We start from the raw sequence: 21,828 nt of genomic DNA, 5'->3' as shown, positions 1-21,828 counted from the left end.
TACCTAGATTTTTAAAGTGTACATTTAAATATATCAAACTAAATTATTTTACTTATTTCCTAGCGTCCAGGGGAGACCCATGAGATAAGGTGGTTAGAACTTGGTACTAAAGAAGTGAAATTTATGAGCCATGTCCATTTACACTGAGAAAACATCCTGTCTTCCAATGTGAAGGACACCAGAACCTGACCCAACTGCCTCTTAAATGTGTGCTGGTTGGCTCCAAAAAGGATCAAGTAAGAGGATGGGCATGTGTCAAGACATGTCTATATCCCATATTGCATTCATAAATTAGTGAAGGAACATTTAAGGTTAAATGGTGAAAAATACGAGGAGTCTTGTTATCACAAATGGAAAAATACTTAAACTAGCCAGTGATCATGAATTATTTTGGTACCCAGGTTTATGATAACCTTCCTTCTGCACAATTCCATTACAGAAAAATGGACTGAAAGGTATTTTAATGGTTTCTGACTTTGCTTCACGGTGTCTTGATCATCTAAAACCTGTCATTCCCTTGGGGAAGAAATACTTTCTGACTAATCATTAATTGTTGCAGAAAGCCAACTATATTTTCTTCTTCATTTAGGCAACTTTATAATAATAAATGTTCTAGGTTGATATTTTCTTCTCAATCTCTGAAAGATTCTGTTCAAGCAACAAATATTCTAACAAGTTCAAGGGATTTGGGAGAGTAAACAACTTGAAACATTTATTTTACCCTGAAACAATTCTGAAAACTGTGTGTGAGTTTGTATCACTGTTTCAAGTGTGTTGTGATTTAACTTTCAACATTTATATATAGGAATTAAGATGCATACATATTTGTAACTTTGTGCAGTGCTACTGTCAGGCATGACTGTATACATCATGTCATGTGCTTTGAATGTGCAATTTCACTTCCCTTTCTTTTTTAACAATTTAATATAATCAGTGTTAGGAATGAAAAGTTAAAGAAGATGATCAAAGAGCAATAGGACAAATACAAATTGGTTTTGACTTGACAAGAACCTCATCAGCAAGTAAATAAACCTCCTTCCATGGAGAAAGCCACTGGAATGCACCCACCAGCAGGTGATAAAAAGGACTATGCCTTAGCCCTAAAACCCCATGATCATTACTTGTCCCAGAGGTCTATTATCTATATTAATTTAAATATGTATTTTCAGAGAATTCAAGGCACTTTTTTGGAAACATTTAAGACTGGAAAGCTACTGAACAATTTATGATGTCACACTTTTTATGACAAGTCACAGTTGAATACAAACACTAATAATATGAAAATAGCTCATTCAAGACTTTAAGAACAACTATATATTGTCACATTTTCCCTGATTTATTTACCTATGGTATTGGCACATATTGTTTTAGTTAATATTTTAAAAATACAAATATCTTTATGTAAAAAAGTGAATGTTAATTGAAATATGGAATTTTATATAGCTTGCTAAACATGAGCCACATGCTTAAAAAGTGCCTAAAGTTTACAAATCAAATCCCTAGTGTTAACTATCACAAAAGCTTGGAATCCAAGTGCAATCCTAAAGGAAATAAGAATAGCACCTGCCTCTATTGCAATAATAATAGTAAGAAGAACAGCAAATTCCTTTTGACATCTTAAGAATGACATTACTTCAATAATCAAGAACTAAATTCTTTTTATTAATCATGACCTTAATTTAAACTTCAGATTTATAAAGGTGAATATTTATAACTTTTTACCTAATGTATAAATTCTTTCTTGTTTAAAAGTACTTACTCAAAATGGTATTTATAGTTCTGAATGCACAGATCTATCATATGCCTCTGTATTCAAGAGTGATTCAGTCCCAGATGTTTTCACAGTTATGAAAATGAGAAACTGCTAAATTAACCTGGGTTGGCATGTTGCAGGCTTCTTTCTATCAAGTTATAAACTAAATCTACACTTCCCAAGTATATATCAAATCATACACAACCTCCAGTTCTAGAAGCCGTTTTTAAGTCTCCTGGTTTTAAGCCGTTTTTAAGTCTTCCTGCTCGCAGGAAGCAGGAAAGCTTATTGGTAGAGGGTGGAATTTTCAAGTGCTACCTTTCCTATAATATGAGATATTTTCAGTGGCTGAGTAAAAAGCCTATTTGGATTTCTGTTTTTTGCTTTTGCTTGTCATGGAGGAGAGGGAAATGAGAGAGCTTGGAGGGCTCACTATAAGCACCTCCCACCCTTAGCTTTACTCAGATGGATTACTCATAACAGTAACCCTCTGATCACCACTATATGTTGGGAAAAATTAAAATTTTGCCTATATGTAAGCCTGTCAACCAGGATCCCGGTTGATTCCACTTTGATGTCTCACTATAACAGCGAGTCTGGATTGATTTTGGTTAAAAGAAGTCCCTGGTTATTACTTTCTGCATTACTAACTAAAATCCTTTAAAAATCAATAGGCAGCTCATTGCTAGGAGTCATTTAGGCTTTTAATTTTATTTACATATTAGTAAATTCTGAAAATTATTTGAGGGTTCTATTCACTAGCACCAGGTACTGGTGGTCCTGTTCAAAGAAATCATGTGCATGCATGAATCAAATCGGACAGTGCTCAGAAATAATGGTTTAAAATGGAGTTTTTCAAATTTATTTCATATATGCATATGCTTTTTTTTTGCAGCAGTTAGTTGTATTTTCAAATTAAGGCCACCCTCATTTTCACCCATGTTCTTATCTTTAAAATCCACACTGTAAAGTAGTATGCAGATATAACACATTTCTTTTTTCTCCATGGATTTAAAAAAATACAGTGATAATATTCTTTTTGAACTTGTCTTTTTTCTCCAGATGACCTGTGTGCTTGTTCTTAAGTGTGTGAAAGTCAGTGTGTGTATGTTTGGGAAAAATTCATTTCCTTCAATTCCATTTCACACTTTAATATCAAATAAAAAATGAAATGTGGAGAGGATAGTCTTACAGGATTGAACATACTCCTTCTAACTACTTAAACCAGTGGTTTGGGATTCAGATCTCTATAACCAAGATGGAAGTCACTGGAAGACTTTAAAATCATTTTAACCACCGCAACCAGAGTCATGTATGGAAATAAGCCCATTGCATGAATTCTTTATATGCATAATCTCAAATTTTAACTGCCCAAATAAATTTTAAAGAACAAACTTTTTAAAAATTTGCCATTAAGGAAAATGTCTTTTCCATACTTAATTATGACTCATTTCAACTAAAAACGTTCTAATATGTTAAAAAAAATACTCCTAAGAAAGTCATAAACACTGAAATCAGAAGTGTGATTCTTGTTAAATATTAGTTTCTCTTTCTGAGGGATTAACCCCTGATCCGTTTGACTTTTGACTTTTGATACTTTTGACACTAACGTCATGACTTTTAGATGTCTTCAAGGGTTCAGATTCTTGGGACTCAGATGTATGTATTTTCTTCGTTGTCTCTTTCAACTTCTTTTCCTTTGCGAGCAGTCTGTAGTTAATAGCATTGCCAATGAGCAGCCACAAGCTGGCTAGGACTACAATAGCTCCACAGGCCACATACATGTATTTATATTGTCCAGTTTCATCCACCAATTTACCTAAGAGACAAAGAATGTCTTTTAAGACAGCATAATACATCAGCCATAAAATGTTAACATTTGCAAACAAATTATTCTCCACACTGCATACCTATTTCTTATTTAAGCTAATACTAAATGAGAGTTTAATAAAGAAAAAAATATTCTAGATTATGACTTCCACATATGCATAGTAAAGGCATTTACAGGCACATTCTGCATTATATTACCAGTATATTAAATTTATTGAAAATTACTACCCTCAATAAAAGTGTACAACCACGACAAGCTAGGTATATATGTGTTTTTGTGTATATTCATAGATACATAAATGTGTGAGATACATTTTTAAACCTACATGTGTAGAAATACATATACGTATTTACAAATGTAAACATGTATATGAATAGATTTATAGCATACATATTGAGATTGCTTCAACCTTTCCACATTTACTATCTTTTTGATAAAGAGGAAAAATTACATACTTTAGGACAAATTCAGAGGCTTTTATAAGGTTCCTAGTGGGGGTAATATTTACTAAATGCTTTCTCTATGCCTAGCACTAGGCTAAATGCTTTATTTGTAATTTTGCATTTAATCCTTACAAGATCACTACGCAGTAATCTGACCATGGTTACGTAGCCAGTGAGTGAGTGGCAGAATCTGGGCTCTAACCAGTCTGTCTGCATCTTGTATTCTTAACTACTTTTTAAAATGGCTTCACCAAACCTCTTGGTTAAGTGTTGTGTCACTTTTTAGGCTAATCACAGTTTTTCACTTTATCTGAATCTAAATTATTAAGGCCAAACTAATCAGGAAGAAAGTTTTTGTTCCATTTGATTATTGAGAACATTGAAAAACTAGCCTGGTGCCATATAATTGCAAAGCTTACTGACTTTTAAACATGCTTCAGTTTATACTGTTTATACTTAGTTTTGCCTCTTGCTTATGCAGGCATCTAATTCTTAACAATAATTATTCCTGGCAAAATTTAGTATACACAAATTCATATTATTTATCATATGCATATTCCAGGTGATTCTGAAATAGACCTACTTGTTTAGTCAGAATTTCCATCATTCTGGCTTCCCAGGTGAATTCTATCAAACATTTAGCGAAGAGCTAACACCCATCCCTCTCAAACTCTTCCAAAAAATTGCAGAGGAAGGAACACTCCCAAACTCATACTATGAGGCCACCATCACCCTGATACTAAAACCAGACAAAGGATACTACAAAAAAAGAAAATTACAGACCAATATCACTGATGAATATAGATGCAAAAATCCTCAACAAAATACTATTAAACAGAATCCAACAACACATTAAAAGGATCATACACCATGATCAAGTGGAATTTATCCTAGGGATGCAAGGATTCTTCAATATACGCAAAACAATCAATGTGATACACCATATTAACAAATTGAAGAATAAAAACCATATGATCATCTCAAGAGATGCAGAAAAAGCTTTTGACAAAATTCAACACCCATTTATGATAAAAACTCTCCAGAAAGTGGGCATACAGGGAACCTACCTCAACATTATAAAGGCCATATATGACCAACCCACAGCAAACATCATTCTCAATGGTAAAAATCTGAAAGCATTACCTCTAAGATCAGGAACAAGACAAGGATGTCCACTCTCACCACTACTATTCAACATAGTTTTGGAAGTCCTAGCCACGGCAATCAGAGAAAAAAAAAGAAACAAAAGGAAAACAAATTGGAAAAGAAGAAGTAAAACTGTCACTGTTTGCAGATGACATGATACTATACATAGATAATCCTAAAGATGCCACCAGAAAACTACTAGAGCTAATCAATGAATTTGGTAAAGTTGCAGGATACAAAATTAATGCACAGAAATCTCTTGCATTCCTATACACTAATGATGAAAAATCTGAAAGAGAAATTAAGGAAACACTCCCATTTACCACTGCAACAAAATGAATAAAATACCTAGGAATAAAAGTACCTAGGGAGACAAAAGACCTGTATGCAGAAAACTATAAGACACTGATGAAAGAAATTAAAGATGACACCAACAGATGGAGAGATATACCATGTTCTTGGATTGGAAAAATCAATATTGTGAAAATGACTGTACTACCCAAAGCAATCTACAGATTCAATGCAATCCTTATCAAATTACCAATGGCATGTTTTAGGGAAGTAGAACAAAAAATCTTAAAATTTGTATGGAGACACAAAATACCCCGAATAGCCAAAGCAGTCTTGAGGGAAAAAAATGGAGCTGGAGGAATCAGACTCCCTGACTTCAGACTATAGTACAAAGCTACAGTAATCAAGACAACATGGTACTGGCACAAAAACAGAAACATAGATCAATGGAACAAGATAGAAAACCCAGAGATAAACCATGCACCTATGGTCAACTAATCTATGACAAAGGAGGCAAGGATATACAATGGAGAAAAGACAGTCTCTTCAATAAGTGGTGCTGGGAAAACTGGACAGCTAAATTTAAAAGAATGAAATTAGAACACTTCCTAACACCATACACAAACATAAACTCAAAAGGGATTAGAGACCTAAATGTAAGACCGGACACTATAAAACTCTTAGAGGAAAACATAGGAAGAACACCCTTTGACATAAATCACAGCAAGATCTTTTTTGATCCACCTCCTAGAGTAATGGAAATAAAAACAAAAATAAACAAATGGGACCTAATGAAACTTCAAAGCTTTTGCACAGCAAAGGAAACCATAAACGAGATGAAAAGACATCCCTCAGAATGGGAGAAAATATTCGCAAACGAATCAATGGATGAAGGATGAATCTCCAAAATATATAAACAGCTCATTCAGCTCAATATTAAAACAAACAAACAATGCAATCCAAAAATGGGTGGAACACCTAAATAGACATTTCTCCAAAGAAGACATACAGATGGCCAAGAAGCACATGAAAAGCTGCTCAGCATCACTAAATATTAGAGAAATGCAAATCAAAACTACAATGAGGTATCACCTCACACCAGTTAGAATGGCATCATCAGAAAATCTACAAACAACAAATGCTGGAGAGGGTGTGGAGAAAAGGGAACCCTCTTGCACTGTTTATGGGACTGTAAATTGATACAGCCACTATGGAGAACAGTATGGAGGTTCCTTAAAATGCTAAAAATAGAATTACCATAGGATCCAGCAATCCCACTACTGGGCATATAGCCAGAGAAAACCATAATTCAAAAAGACACATGCACCCCAATGTTCACTGCAGCACTATTTACAATAGCCAGGTCATGGAAGCAACCTAAATGCCCATCGACAGACGAATGGATAAAGAATATGTGGTACATATATACAATGGAATATTACTCAGCCATAAAAAGGAATGAAATTGGGTCATTTGTTGAGATGTGGATGGATGTATAGACTGTCATACAGAGTGAAGTAAGTCAGATAGAGAGAAACAAATATCGTATATTAATGCATGTATGTGGATCCTAGAAAAATGGTACAGATGAATCGGTTTGCAGGGCAGAAGTTGAGACACAGATGTAGAGAACAAACGTAGGGACACCAAGTGGAGAAAGCCACAGTGGGGTGGGGATGGTGGTGTGATGAATTGGGCGATTGGGATTGACATATATACACTGATGTGTATAAAATGGATGACTAATAAGAACCTGCTGTATAAAAAAAATAAATTAAATTAAAAAGAAAAAAAAGAGAAGTATTTCCATCACTCTGACTAGAATCTAGTTAGCGGCTTGGTATTAAATTTAGCTACTTGTGAAATTATTTACTTCAACAAAGTTCTCTGCTTTAATTAGGTAAATGTTAGAATGAACTTATTTGAGTTAATTTGAGTAAGTATGATATATACATAAAAAACAACAAAAATTGTGTAATTTAATTTTCCATTCTAACTTTAGTCAAATATTCCTATTCATACAATGATTATTACATATCTAAATACAAAAACATTAGGTCTTTTGCCCCATTAGAATTATATCATCACTTTGTATTGCCAAATCAACATACTTTCTAAATGTTTTGGGAATTTTTAGCATCATCAAGAAAGCCGATATGATTTCCAGAACTAAAGTTTCAGTTCTTTTTGAATGTAGCAGTGGAAGTTCGAGTTGAAAAAAATAAAAATAAAAATCATGCTCTCCCTGCCTTTTTCTGTTGTACTAACAAGACTAGTAGCAGCATCAGCAACTGTATAAGAAGTAACTGCAACAACACGCATTCATTCGAAAGTATTTATTGAGTGCCTACTATATGCCAGATGCCATGCTAGTAGTGACTGAATGCTATAGAGGAAAAGCCAGTCTAAAAGTCAAGGAGTATCAGGGATAACAGAAAGCAGAAACAGGATAAAAAAAAATGGCTACTCTGTTATGGCTATAGCCTGAGAGCTTCAACAATAAGCCCCAAATCAATTACTGCCACTGATCCCACTGGTGCAATAGTTTGGCAATATTAACAAAATAAGCCCTCAAGGATACTGAAATTGATGTAAATATTATTAAAATAGGTCTCAGCCCAGGTAGAAATGGCCAAATCAGATTCATTCATTTCCATAGCACTCATCCACTATGCCTATTGACCTGACTTGATTTTTTTTCATCCCACCATGGCTGGTGAAATAAATTTTTCTCTGTTGATACTAAGAATTTTATTGGTAATGAATAGGCTTCTAAAACCCATTTGGTAAAACTAATTCTGTATGAAAAGATAGGCATATATTGGCCAAAATGAATAAGACCTACTGGCTTCATTCACTTCGAAAACTGTTTTGGTGCCCTGGAATATCTATAATGAGAGATATACCACCCAAAGCATCTGTACTACATACCAGAGGACAGTCTTGGTGGACAGAAAAAGTCAACAACTATACCACTAATTCCTGACCAAATTGAAAAGCAAAAGGTAAATGTCAATGGTGCCTTAAGATTAACAATTTAAGCATGAATTTTCCCACTTTCAAAATGATTCCTTGATGTCATATAGGAGGACTTTAAACACTGATTTTAAATACACACAAAAAATTTATGTTTAGCCCAGCAATTATTGACCATTATGGGGCAGGCCAAGAGGTCTAAGTAAATACCTACATTTAGCATTAACTAAAGCAATGCTATACAGTGATTACTGAAAAAGACTGGACAACAAAAAGTATTTAATAGTTATAACATTGAAATCTAAGACTAAACAAAGTCTTAACTTCAAAAATGAACTTATACATATGTCTTTACTCAGGATCCTTACTAGATAATTTAGCATAGAGATTTTTTATAGGCATCACTGACAGTATTTTAGATCTTAAAATCTAAAGGTAATTGCTATAAATATGGAATATAAGTATCTGATCAAGAAAATGACTTTGAATGGACTTCCCTTCATTCTTGCATTCCTATTCATATATTCCAATTAGTGATATTATAAAAGTATTCCTTCCTTAAGCATGTAACAAATTCCATATTAATATAACCAATAGGAAAACAGATCTTGACTTTTGACCTTTTGAGAGCATTACTTCAAATTTTTGACTCATTTTAATAAAAAAGAAGAGAAATCTGTTTATCAATGATAAAATAAAAAGGAATTTTATTTTTATGATACTTTTTTAAAAACACAAAACAAGTTGACATAGGTAAAAACCTAAAAATTATGCTAATTATCAGTCTAATTTAAATTCTTAAGTTCATAACTCCAGGCTCTGAATGAAATTTTTGTCTAAAATAGACTAATTAGGAAAATTTAAAACACATAGTAAAGGCTAAACTTAACACACCACAGTCTTTTAGGCAATTAGTATCTATTATTACAAACCACATTTTACACTACAAAGAAAGTCTTGGCTAATGGATATTAATTTTATGCTTTTTGCTTTCCGTGATAAGAAATATTCTTACCAGCAAGAGGAGGACCAAGAAGGACTGGGCAACACTCCACAACTGTGACGAGACCCACAGCACTGGAAAATCTTTGAGCACCAACAAGGTCCATGAGACTTTCAAAGAGGATACTGCTAACACTCCCAAATCCAAGGCCAAAAAATACAGCATACACCACCAGGCTTGGGTAATCCTCAGCCAACGGGCATAAGAGATGACACACTCCATTGAACAAAATTGCAAAACTGAAGAAGTACTGGATTCGGGGTCGGATTAATTTGGAGTTTGCAATGAATCCTACAGTAGGTCTGGCAAACATATCAACAAAAGCCATAACAGACAGCAAGAAAGCTGCAGAATATTCATCAATTCCTTTGTCTTTAGCATATGGAGCCAAGAATATAATGGGGGCAAAGAACCCCAGAAACATAATGACATTTCCAGATAAGTATATCAGAAATCCCCTATGCTTAAAAAGGGAGAAATCTAAATACTTATCAATTTTTGCCCATATTGATTTCTTCTTATGTCTTTTCTTCATGCCTGAATCAGTCTCTCTTACACCAACCTTATTTTGAGACTTCGTAGTAGTTAGTTTTGGTCCAACAGGTCTCATAAGGGACCCAGCCACACAGGAGTTCAACAATAAACCTCCCAAAATCAAGAAGCTTCCTTTCCAGCCATAAGTATTAAAGAGGTACTGATTGAAAGGAGCCAGCGTACTTAGGAAAACAGGACTTCCTGCCATTGCGAGGCCACTCGCCATAGGCCGTTTCTTATAGAAGTACTTGCCAAGGATTGTTAAGGCGGGTTGCAGGTTGAAGGCTAGACCTAAACCTAAAAAAAAAAAAATGAAGAAAAACACAAACACATTATGCCATTCACAAAATAAATTACTCCTCAAAATGTACATTCAAGTGAAAATGGCAGAACTAAAAATGCAACAGCACGTAGTAATTTTTAATAATTATTATCAATAGGATGGCACGTAAACAAGAAGGTTCTCATAACTGGACACCTGAGAGGCATGACAGGTTCATATTCCTTTCTTTTTAAAACACAAAAATAAAACCAAGAACTTCTACTTCTGTTGCAATAATCATAGAATAGGTTGAAACTGGGACAGAATTCATTCGTTCTTAGTTACAATCACTTAATTCCACAAACAAATTAACCCCTCTATATTTATATACACACATAGAGAATAAATATCTTCCTTGTGGGCAAGAGTGCATTTAAAATGTGAATACTTTCTTTCAGAGTGGAATAGAGTGAAAAGACTAAAAAAGTTGTCATTTATAAATAATCTTAGGTCTCCCAGAGATATTTCTTTCAAAGCTATGCAAATAATAAAAAAGAGTAATCAATTCATGCCATCGATTTCATGCTCTTCATCCCTCACATTCCACATTTCATGACTACAGAGGTACGTGCATATTAACTAAAAAATAAGTAACTTTTGTTTTGCTAGAAACATATTCTCATTTCAGGGATTAAAGCTGATTGTTTATATGAGTCAAACATTTCTACTGTTTCTAGGGACACCAGGACAGTGTTGAGTATCATCTTTGAGAAATGAATTACTTCTTATAGCTCGCCAAGGTACTATCTGGCAACAGAAACAAATGTTTGTTTAAAAAGTAAATTCAATTGATTTATACAAACTGTTGATACCTCTCTTTCCCCTTTAGCCTGGGCATTATTCTGCATTATTTTAGGATCTGTAGAAGTAGGAATTCTTCTGCATTTACCAGTCTATGTAAATTGAGACAGTATTGCAAATTGGTTAAGTATTAAGTTTCTGGGACACTGAGTTCTGAGTACAAATACTTACTGCAAACCTCTAATACAAATTAATACAAATAGTTGTATTAAATATTTGTAATAGGGTTTCTAAAAACTGACAAGAAGGAATCAAGAACATGCTTTGGAGAGTGACAGGGCAGTATGCTCTCTGATTCTACCTCAGCTATACTTGTGAGATATGCAGAATGTGTGTAATTAGATCCAACATTTAAATAATAAAACTATGGTCAGCAGCTTGTAAGTGGAAGAACCCAAATTAAAACCCAGGAATTGTGTTTCCAAGTTTAAATTTCTTTACCTTAAGCCATCCTCCCTCCCTGTGCCCCCATATTGTCACCTGGAATTTTGCTTTCAGATATTAATGCAAGTTCCCTTAGGAGATTGTGGTCATCTATTTCCTGTTTGGCATGGTAAAAGGAACATGAGATTTGAAATCAAAAGATCTAAATCTGCCTCAACTACTTACCTATGTGTACTACTGCATAAATACTTAGTCTTCTTGAGTTCCAGTTCCGTCAATAACAAAAAAGGGTTTTGCTAAAGTCAAGTAAGGTCTAGAACTTTAAGATGTTGTGATTATTATTATGTGCTAATATTTATTTAAAAGTGACAAAATGCTGGGTACTCTCTGTAAAGTACCATATATTCATTTTTTACATTAATCATGACAACAACTCCCAAAGGAACGAGGTATTATTTTCCCATTTGAAAGACAGAGAGACTGAGGCATAAGGGGGTTTATTTATCCATGATCACACGGCTCATGTGTGCTGAGTCACGTTTAAAAGCTAGATCTGTCTGATTTCAGACACCAAGAAGTTTTGGCTGATAATGACTTAAGATAAATCCCTTATAGGTATATTTAATGGTTGACTAGAAGCACCAAAGCCTTTAAAACCCAAAGGAAGGGAACTGAAGTTAGAATAACATAAAACGCTATTGATATTTGTGACACAGTAACATCAAAACCATCTTTTCCCTAATACATCTACTTGTGGGCCCAGTCTGAAATCTATGGCCAAATGACATATGGCTGACCCTTGAACAATGTGGGGTTTAGGAGGGCCCACTCTCTGCATAGCTAAAAATCTATGTATCATTTATAGCCAGCTCTTCTCAGGATTCAACCAACCATGGATCCATGGATCGTGTAGTACAGTGGACCCTTGCAGTTCAAACCCATGTTGTTCAAGGTCACCTGTATGTAGTATTTCTGCACAAAGGAAAGGGCATTCACTCTACCATGACAATTCTTAGATATAAGAAGATTCTCATTTAAAATGTCAAAGGAGGGACTTCCCTGGTGATCCAGTGGTTAAGAATCTGCCTTGCAATGCAGGGGATGCGGGTTCAATCCCTGGTCGGGGAACTAAGGTCCCACATGCCACAGGGCAACTAAGCCCGCAGGCCACAACTACTGAGCCCACATGCTTTGGAGCCTGAGCGCCACAACTAGAGAGCCTACATGCCGCAACTACTGAGCCCATGTGCTCTAGAGCCCGCATGACACACCTAGAGAGAAGCCCACATGCCGTAATGAAGAGCCCGTGCACCACAATGGAAGATCCTGCATACCGCAACTAAGATCCGACACAGCCAAATAAATAAATAAATATTTTTTAAAATGTCAAAGGTGTTTTACCATATCAAAAAAGAAGAGAGTTGTCCATAGGTTGTAAAGAGAAAGATTTTAACATCACTATTACTGTAGGCTTTAATACATCTAATTTTTTTTTTTTTTTTTTTTTTTTTTTTTTGCGGTAGGCAGGCCTCTCACTGTTGTGGCCTCTCATGTTGCGGAGCACAGGCTCCGGACGCTCAGGCTCAGTGGCCATGGCTCACAGGCCTAGCCGCTCCACGGCATGTGGGATCTTCCCGGACCGGGGCACGAACCCATGTTCCCTGCATCGGCAGGCGGACTCTCAACCACTGCGCCACCAGGGAAGCCTTACATCTAATTTTTTAATCAAATAATACATTAATGCAAGGTTAGACTGATCTAAAGTCATAAAAAGAGAAATACATTTACCTTTTTAATCTGTGGGCAAAAGGAAATGATTCAATTTCTTTATATGTTAAAGTCTAATTTTTCTTAAAATTCTGAGTGTAGATTTGCTTAATGCAATTTATTGCTGAGGCTAATAAAGATAGTATTTTCCAAATGTACATATTCAGGTCAGCTAGAGTCTACAGACATGCATGAGAAACAACTATAATCAAGTGACAAGATGTCATTTTAAAATATTTGTCTTTAGTGGCAAATGTGCCTTTCAGAGCTTTTAAACAGAATCCTTTAGTAAGAAAAAGAAGGGATATCCATGCAGAGCTCTACCACTAATCAGAATACAGGGAACAACAATTCTATTGTTAAAGCTAATCAGTGAATCCAGGAAATATCTTTCTGGCACCATTTTTAACCTGGTATGAGTGATAAGTCAGACACTAATAGTAATAAGTAATGAAAATATTTTTTTTAATGAAGCTATTTATATGCCAGAAAGTCTGTGTCCACAATACCATCTTCACTGGCTGAATATTAAATGTTGAAACAGTAAAAACAAACCAAAGAGGTTTTCTTTTTGACATTTATATCATAACACATAACATGTCTGATAACTTGCTGTTTCCATTGCTTGAAATTTGATTGGCCAGCTTATAGCCAGTATTTTGATGTACTAGATGACAATAGTTTAAGATAGCATCTGATATAAAAAAGAAATTCAAAGAAAACAATAAGAATGTTCTATTGCTCATGCTTCTGACAGAGCTTTGTAAACAACAGGGACTGTTAAGAAGAAAATAAGATGAAAACAAAACTTGACTTACCACAAATGAATCCCATGGTGATGTAAAGCTCTACTACGCTGGTACTAAAAGAGGCTGTGACCATTCCCAAACAGCATAACAAACCTCCTACCATCACCACTGGCCGGCTACCGTATTTATTCACCAAAACACTACTTATGGGACCTGAGGTAGAGAGGACATTAAGAAATATTCAGTTGCTGGGTTATTATTTATTTATTTATTTATTTATTATTTGTAACATTTGTTAATTTTGAAATTTGAGAAAGCACATTTTAATGATTAAAGAAAAATATTAGTTCACATGGAATATCATGAAAACTTTTTAATACTTCCCAATCAATTTGACTGGTTATCTTTACCCATATATATACGAGCACATAAAATAATAAATTAGAATTGTTTAACATAGAGTTTGTTAGGACCATAATTATTCAGCTTTTGATGGAAAAGTTTTTCAACAGGACATAGCTAAACTGCCTAAATATCCTAATAAATGCAGGTAAATTTATCTAACAAAAATCTAGGTATTATATAAATGACCTGTCAGAATTTTATTTTCTGGAATAATGTATGTTTGTACACACACATATATGTCCTTAATTGCAGCTGAAATTTTTTTTTATTATACTCCACTGTGACTTTTCTTTAATACTATATTTTTTTTATTCTAAGTCACCAACTGTTTACATACCTCATTATATTAGAAATGAGGATGTCTTACACTGATTGTCTCTTAACAATTCCTGTCCATCAGGGGGCAGTCATAGGTAGTATGTTGCTAACATGGCTTAGGTATGCTTGAATTTGGTTGTTATTTCTGTGGCTTGGTTAGATAATGGAAATTCCTCGCATTTCAATCAGACCATTTAAGGACCATTTGAAAAAGGAATATGAATATGAATCCTGATTGTTGTTTGAAAAAGCTTCTGTTGATACATTCTGGTAAGGTCAAGAAAGTACCACCATCAAAATTTACAGAATGGGTGCAGCAGTTTAGATAGAACTGCCAGAGAAAATGGTGGCTCTCTCTATTAAGACAGGCTGCCTCACCAGCAAAGGGAAAAATCTTAATGTGGGAAACATGAACATTGAGCACTCTGACTCAAAAAGTAATTTAGAAGAGCTAGATACTAAATAGGATGAAGTTTTAGGAATGCCTTATGCAATGTATGTAACATACATTTTCTGATATATGTGTATGTGTGTGTGTGCATATAAATATTCAGGAGTGATTAAAATGATTAAAGTAATCTATGTCTAAAAAAGCTCTTTTGGTAATTATAAAATAAAAATCTAAATATTAAGAAAGAGTTGGTGTGTCTTATTTTAACATGCAGCATTTTTTTCTTTAGTGTTACTTCATAAAATAGTGGTGCAACTTAACAATTGAGGCTATCTTAGATTCATTGAAAAGTCCATACCACTTTCTAAGACCTGTACGAGTGTAAATTGTTTGCTTTGACATTTCCTTCTTAACTTAAAATTATATTTCATCTGAAACTAGGGGCACTGCTTTGAGGAAAAAAAATTACATTAGGTCAGAATCCTAAGTCCAATTTTTAGCCTAGAAAAAATTAAATAATTTTTAGTTAATACTAAAACTTAAAAATTTGCATTACATTTGAGAGCTTCTACATGGATCGTATTTAAAACACATTGAGATTCAATTGTCAATACAACCTTATTCTTTCACACAACTATACTTAATATTTTTATTCTTTACCTATAAATATAAATACTCGTGGCCAAATAGTCTTTAATATTACTCCACAATATCTTTTGAAAGGATATTGATAATAACACATAATTTTAGAAAAAGAACTCAAAAACAAAATACCACATTTTGCATTTAATACCAAACAAAATAAACCTAAAAAGGGCCATATATAAGACAGCTCTATAAGAACAGCAGGGTTAGAGGAAAAAAATCAATGAAAATTGTACAAGGTGATGTGAAAAGAATAGAATTCTGTCCCTAATATGGTAAAACTCATCTGAAGAAATTATATATATACATAGCATATATTATTATATATAAAATAGTTATTTATTATAACATATACATTGGTTTAGGAAATGAACATTTTAATTAAAAGCATGAAGTTAAATTCAAATAGCCTTTCTGAGAGGGGGAGAGTCAGAATCAATTGATTAGCTTGATTAATTACTGAATTTAGGTGTCGATTCCTTGCCTTAAAATCATTTAACCAATTCAGTTCAATTCAATTCAACTCAGATCAGTTCAATGCAGTATCGAGCTCCTGGTATAAAGCCAGTTGACAGACTCCAAGGATAAAATAATAAAAGCACAACTATAATCCTCAATGCATTATTTTCCAGAGGAAAAAATAATCAACAAGTTATTTTAAGAACTGTGATGGATGCTTTGATAAATACTAGATTATCAGAATGAATTCAAACGCACAAGTGGTATCAGTCAAGATGCAATGAGAATTCTAATTTTAACAAGTAACTTTATTTTAAATTATATATCTTAGTTAAATGATATCCTGTAAGGGATATGTTTACATAATTATGTATAATCTTTTTCTAGCACAAAAAAGATATACTTCATAAGTGATTTATTTAGAAATAGTCAACACTCCATACCCCTTAATATTAAATGCTTATAAAATGTCATAAATTATTTCTACTTTGTAATAGTTGTGGAGGAAAAATTAAAATTATGATACAGAATAAAATAAGCTTATTTTGTAAAGAATCTCTAAATGCTTAATATTAGCCCGAGGAGACATCTAACATTAGATGTAAAACACAACACCATCTGACATCTGTCTCCGACCTTAAAAGCAACTCGGTTTATTGTATTAACAAGAAAAATTAAGTTTCAAGGAAATAAATTCTCATCACACATGATTTTTGTTAAACATGCACTAGCCTCACAGGTGTCCCTTGTTGAGGAATCTTAGGCCTAATTATATTCTGAACTCATTTATTTATTTATTTATTTATTCAGTCATTCCGGAAGTTTTTACTCAGCAAGTGTTTCTCCAGTAATCATGTTACTTAATCACTAGTTATGTCAAAAAAGAAAATCTGGGACTTCCCTGGTGGCTCAGTGGTTAAGAATCCACCTGCCTAATGCGGGGGAAATGGGTTTGAGCCCTGGTCTGGGAAGATCCCACATGCCACGGAGCAACTAAGCTCATGCACCACAACTACTGAGCCTGCGCTCTAGAGTGCGTGAGCCACAACTACTGAGCCTGCATGCCACAACTACTGAAGCCCACGTGCGTAGAGCCCGTGCTCCGCAACAAGAGAAGCTACTGCCATGAGAAGTCCATGCACCGGAGCAGCCCCCACTCACCGCAACTAGAGAAAAGCCCACACACAGCAAGGAAGACCCACTGCAGCCAAAAATAAACAAATAAAATAAATAAATTTATTTTTAAAAAAAGAAAATCTTCCACCTGCTGAGAGTTACATCTGAGCCCATATCTTGGTAGAGCAAAAATATTGTTCATCAAAATGCTTTGTTCTATTTGCTTGTCAAGCAGTTAAAAAAAACAGTGTGCAAGAATAATAATGTCTTATTTCCAAAAACATACACAAAAGTATCAGACTGTGTCTAAATCAGACTGATCTAGCCACTAATTTCTCCTGATGCAGCTTTCCAATCTACCTCAGAATCTTTAGTGTCATGTACAATGGCCACTTTCATGCTAGCTATGAAGTTGTAAAGGACGGCTTCATCAGAAAGCAATGTAAGGATCAAAATATTGTCCCTATTTTTCAACTACTTCTTTGTCTTCTGAAAGCTATTTCTGTCAGCTACTTCTGTCTTTTATGGCTGAGGCACCATAACACTTAGCAAAAGAATACTCCTTCTGGCAAGGAAGCTTTTGTGGGTTCTTATAAATTACATTCTTAGACTCCTGTTGCACTTACAGTTAGTAACTCACACATGAACAAAATGAAACACTTGATGTCTATTTCATTTGTGTGAGACTTGTTCATATAATCTGTTCTAAGCTCCATGAAGGTAACTGACACATATACTATTATTATTCATCAACATCAACATTTATCAAGTTATTACTCTTTGCAGGAATCGTGCAGAGAATTCTACATGCATTATTGCGTATGATTTTCATGGCCTAATTAACTAATTGCCTAATTAAAGCTATTAACAGTTGATAAAACTGAGATGTGCAAAGTGTTTGGATAACTTGTTCAAGGTCAACATCAATATACATGCTAGGATGTAGATATGAGCCCAGAGTTATCTGATTATAAAACTTGTGTTTTTAACTACTGTGCAGAAAACAGTTAACATAGCAAAGCTAGGGCTGCCATCCTTAGACAGGCCTGCTTGCAAGGCTGGCTCTTGGCTGGCATCTGGGAACTTGGATTTCAGAAATGTTCCCACAATTCCTTAAAGGGTAAGACTGGCTCACTATGCCTGCACTGTCTTACAAACAATGTGGTTTATGCTGAACACCTGCTTTCCTTCTGGGAGTCTAGAATTTTGGTGCCTGCTGGACGGAGAATGCCTTTGTGATCAGCAAACCAATAGAAACCTTAAGCATTGAGTCTCTAATGAGCTTCTTGGTAGACATCACTTCACATGTGTTGTCACAACTAGTTGCTGAAGAAATTAAGCCCATCCTTTGCGATTCCATCAGGAGAGGACTCTTGGAAGTTTGTACCTGGTTTCTTCCACACTTTGTACAGCATGCTTTTCCCTTTGCTGATTACTTCACTTTGTATCCTTTCATTTTAATAAACAATAGCCATGATTTTTTTCTGTCAATTTAGTTTTTTTTTATTGGACTATAACTGCTTTACAATGTTGTGTCAGTTTCTGCTGTACAATGAAGTGAATCAGCTTTATGTATACCTATATCCTCTCCCTCTTGGACCTCCCTCCCACACCCCCCGTCCCATCCATCTAGGTCATCACAGAGCACCGAGCTGAGCTCCCTGTGCTACACCGCAGGTTCCCACTAGCTATCTATTTTACACATGGTAGTGTATTTAAGTCAAACCTAATCTTCCAATTCGTCCCACCCTCCCCTTACCCACCGTGTCCACATGTCCATTCTCTACGTCTCCATCTCTATTCCTGCCCTGAAAATAGCTTCATCTGTACCATTTTTCTAGATTCCACATAGATGCATTAATATACGATATTTGTTTTTCTCTTTTTGGCTTACTTCACTCTGTATGACAGACTCTAGGTCTATCCATATCTCTACAAATGACCCAGTTTTGTTCCTTTTTATGGCTGAGTAATAATAAATAAATAAATAAATAAACAATAGCCATGAACAAAACATTGTTGTGTCCTGTGGATCTTTCTAGCCAATCATCAAACCTGGGAGTGGTCTTGGGGACTCTGAATAAAACTACTATATTATATCTCTCCTACTGCTAATTTTGAGTTTTGTATATATATATATATATATATATATATATATATATATATATGTAAATATATATATATATTTTTAACTAAATTTATTTATTTTTGTCTGCGTTGGGTCTTTGTTGCTGCGCTCGGGCATTTCTCTAGTTGTGGCGAGCGGGGGCTACTCTTCATTGCGGTGCACAGGCTTCTCATTGCGGTGGCTTCTTTTTGTTGCAGAGCACAGGCTCTAAGCGTGTGGTCTTCAGTAGTTGTGGCTCGCAGGCTCTAGAGTGCGGGCTCAGTAGTTGTGGTGCATGGGCTTAGTGGCTCCGCGGAATGTAGGATCTTCCCGGACCAGGGCTCGAACCCTTGTCCCCTGCATTGGCAGCCAGATTCTTAACCACTCCGCCACCAGGGAAGTCCTTGTATATATTGTTTTAAACAGATTATTTTTGTTACATATTTTTAAACATACGACATATATATATGAATATATGAACTGGTCTATTCTTTGGTATATTGTTATCCTGTTCTGTAAAGATGAACTCATAGTGCTTATTTTTATTTCTTTTGAATATTGCATGAGTACTTGATAAATGTGAGAAAATTTGAAGAGTATGTTATGTAATGAACATTTCATAAAATATATTTGATCAATCTAAAACCATGAACTGGGATTGACTATCAATTTCCACTATATAAAATTTTTATGCATAGCATAAACACTAACAGAAGAAGTGATAAACTGCTATAATTTATTTTTCATTTGCTTTATTTCAAATTTGTATATGTGGTATCATGTCAAGTCAAATGACAAAAAGCACTAGTGCAGGACTGGGACAAAGTTGTTTGCAATTACAGAAATTTATCTGTGTTTACTATGACAGTGTTTTTCTTACTAACAGAGGCTTTCTAAATTTGAAATATTTTTCAAAGAGATTTTTTTGTTTGTTTGTTTTTTGCGGTACTCGGACGTCTCACTGTTGTGGCCTCTCCCGTTGCGGAGCACAGGCTCCAGACACGCAGGCTCAGCGGCCATGGCTCACGGGCCCAGCCGCTCCATGGCATGCGGGATCCTCCCGGACCGGGGCATGAACCCGTGTCCCCTGCATCGGTAGGCGGACTCTCAACCACTGCACCACCAGGGAAGCCCCTCAATAGGATTTTGAAATATGAATATGTAATTCAGGATGTACTTCAAAATATATGTATATGTATATATTTTCATTAACCAGTCAGGAAAATGCAATTTGTAAATTCAAGATTCATATCTGTTTTAGGCAACTAATAAGCAATATGGCCATTTCCAAAGGATGCTAAAATACATTTCTGCTCATGGATATTTTTCCCTCATAACTCTTATTGTGCATAGGATATTGTGTAAAGTCCTATGACATTTTATATTCTTTCCCTCCCTCTATTCTTCAAAATTAGTTTTAAATAACACTGCCATAATGCATTCTATGAACCCATCTGTCTAATGTAATCCCTAACCTTTTAATTGCTATACTACTTTGTTCCTATCCCTCTTAAAAGATAGTATTAATATTTTTAATACTTAATAATTTATTAATATTTTTAATTATTAATACTTTGTGGTATAGTTATTTACATATTTGTATTAATCACTAGAATTTCAGCTCTTGGAGGGTAGGGGTGTAACATTACTCAGTTATAATTTATTTAGTCATAGGATAAATATATTTCATATAGTAGATAGTAATTTTTAAGTTTAATTTAATTAGATTAAATTGTTTTCTAAGTTCATCTAGGATTTTCATATGATGCCACCATCACTACATTGGTATGATATCAGGATTTATCATAGCAGACAAAATTTAAAAGAGGATATTTAATCTATATCCTTTCTCTTTTGACCTAAATCATACGGGAAACAAAAATACAGCACATATGCCAGGTTAAAGGTCATTTTAGAGATGTGTGTATGATCTCCATTCATCTTAAATCTTTTCTTCAAAAGTGCCTTGGTTTATGAGTAACGACCAGTTTTTTGTTTTTTTTTTTTTGGCGGTACGCGGGCCTCTCACTGTTGTGGCCTCTCCCGTTGCGGAGCACAGGCTCCGGACGCGTAGGCTCAGCGGCCATGGCTCACGGGCCCAGCCGCTCTGCGGCATGTGGGATCCTCCCAGACCGGGCACGAACCCGTGTCCCCTGCATTGGCAGGCGGACTCTCAACCACTGCGCCACCAGGGAAGCCCAACGACCAGTTTTAAGCAATCAAAATTCCTACCTAAAGATATGAGACCCATCTGCTCCAACAGCCCTGCCACTATCTACTACAGTATTTGATTGTGTATATAGTGTAGAAACAGGTGTATTTGTGTGTGGGTGTGTGTGCTGTCAATCCAAGGGACATAGTACCAAAAGAAAGTGCTCCAAGTATTC

At 35.0% G+C, this 21,828-nt stretch overlaps 1 protein-coding gene across 8 annotated transcripts in view; it reads right to left on the bottom strand.

The window, feature by feature from the left end:
• Positions 1 to 2,022: 2,022 nt before the first annotated feature.
• Positions 2,023 to 21,828, bottom strand: part of SLC16A7 (solute carrier family 16 member 7) — a 175,820-nt gene continuing 156,014 nt past the window's right edge. For all 8 annotated transcript variants that reach the window (XM_082635771.1, XM_082635775.1, XM_082635777.1 and 5 more), the window contains 3 exons: positions 14,070 to 14,213; positions 9,456 to 10,274; positions 2,023 to 3,572 (listed from right to left, as the gene is read on the bottom strand). In XM_082635771.1, coding sequence (XP_082491897.1) covers positions 3,286 to 3,572; positions 9,456 to 10,274; positions 14,070 to 14,213 — 1,250 coding nt within the window. In that variant the 3' untranslated portion in view covers positions 2,023 to 3,285. The remainder of the gene's footprint in view (positions 3,573 to 9,455; positions 10,275 to 14,069; positions 14,214 to 21,828) is intronic.

This window comes from Mesoplodon mirus (genome assembly GCF_964341445.2).
Source record: "Mesoplodon mirus genome assembly, chromosome: 11".
Lineage (NCBI taxonomy): Eukaryota > Metazoa > Chordata > Mammalia > Artiodactyla > Ziphiidae > Mesoplodon > Mesoplodon mirus.
This window is presented reverse-complemented; position numbering and strand designations above follow the sequence as displayed.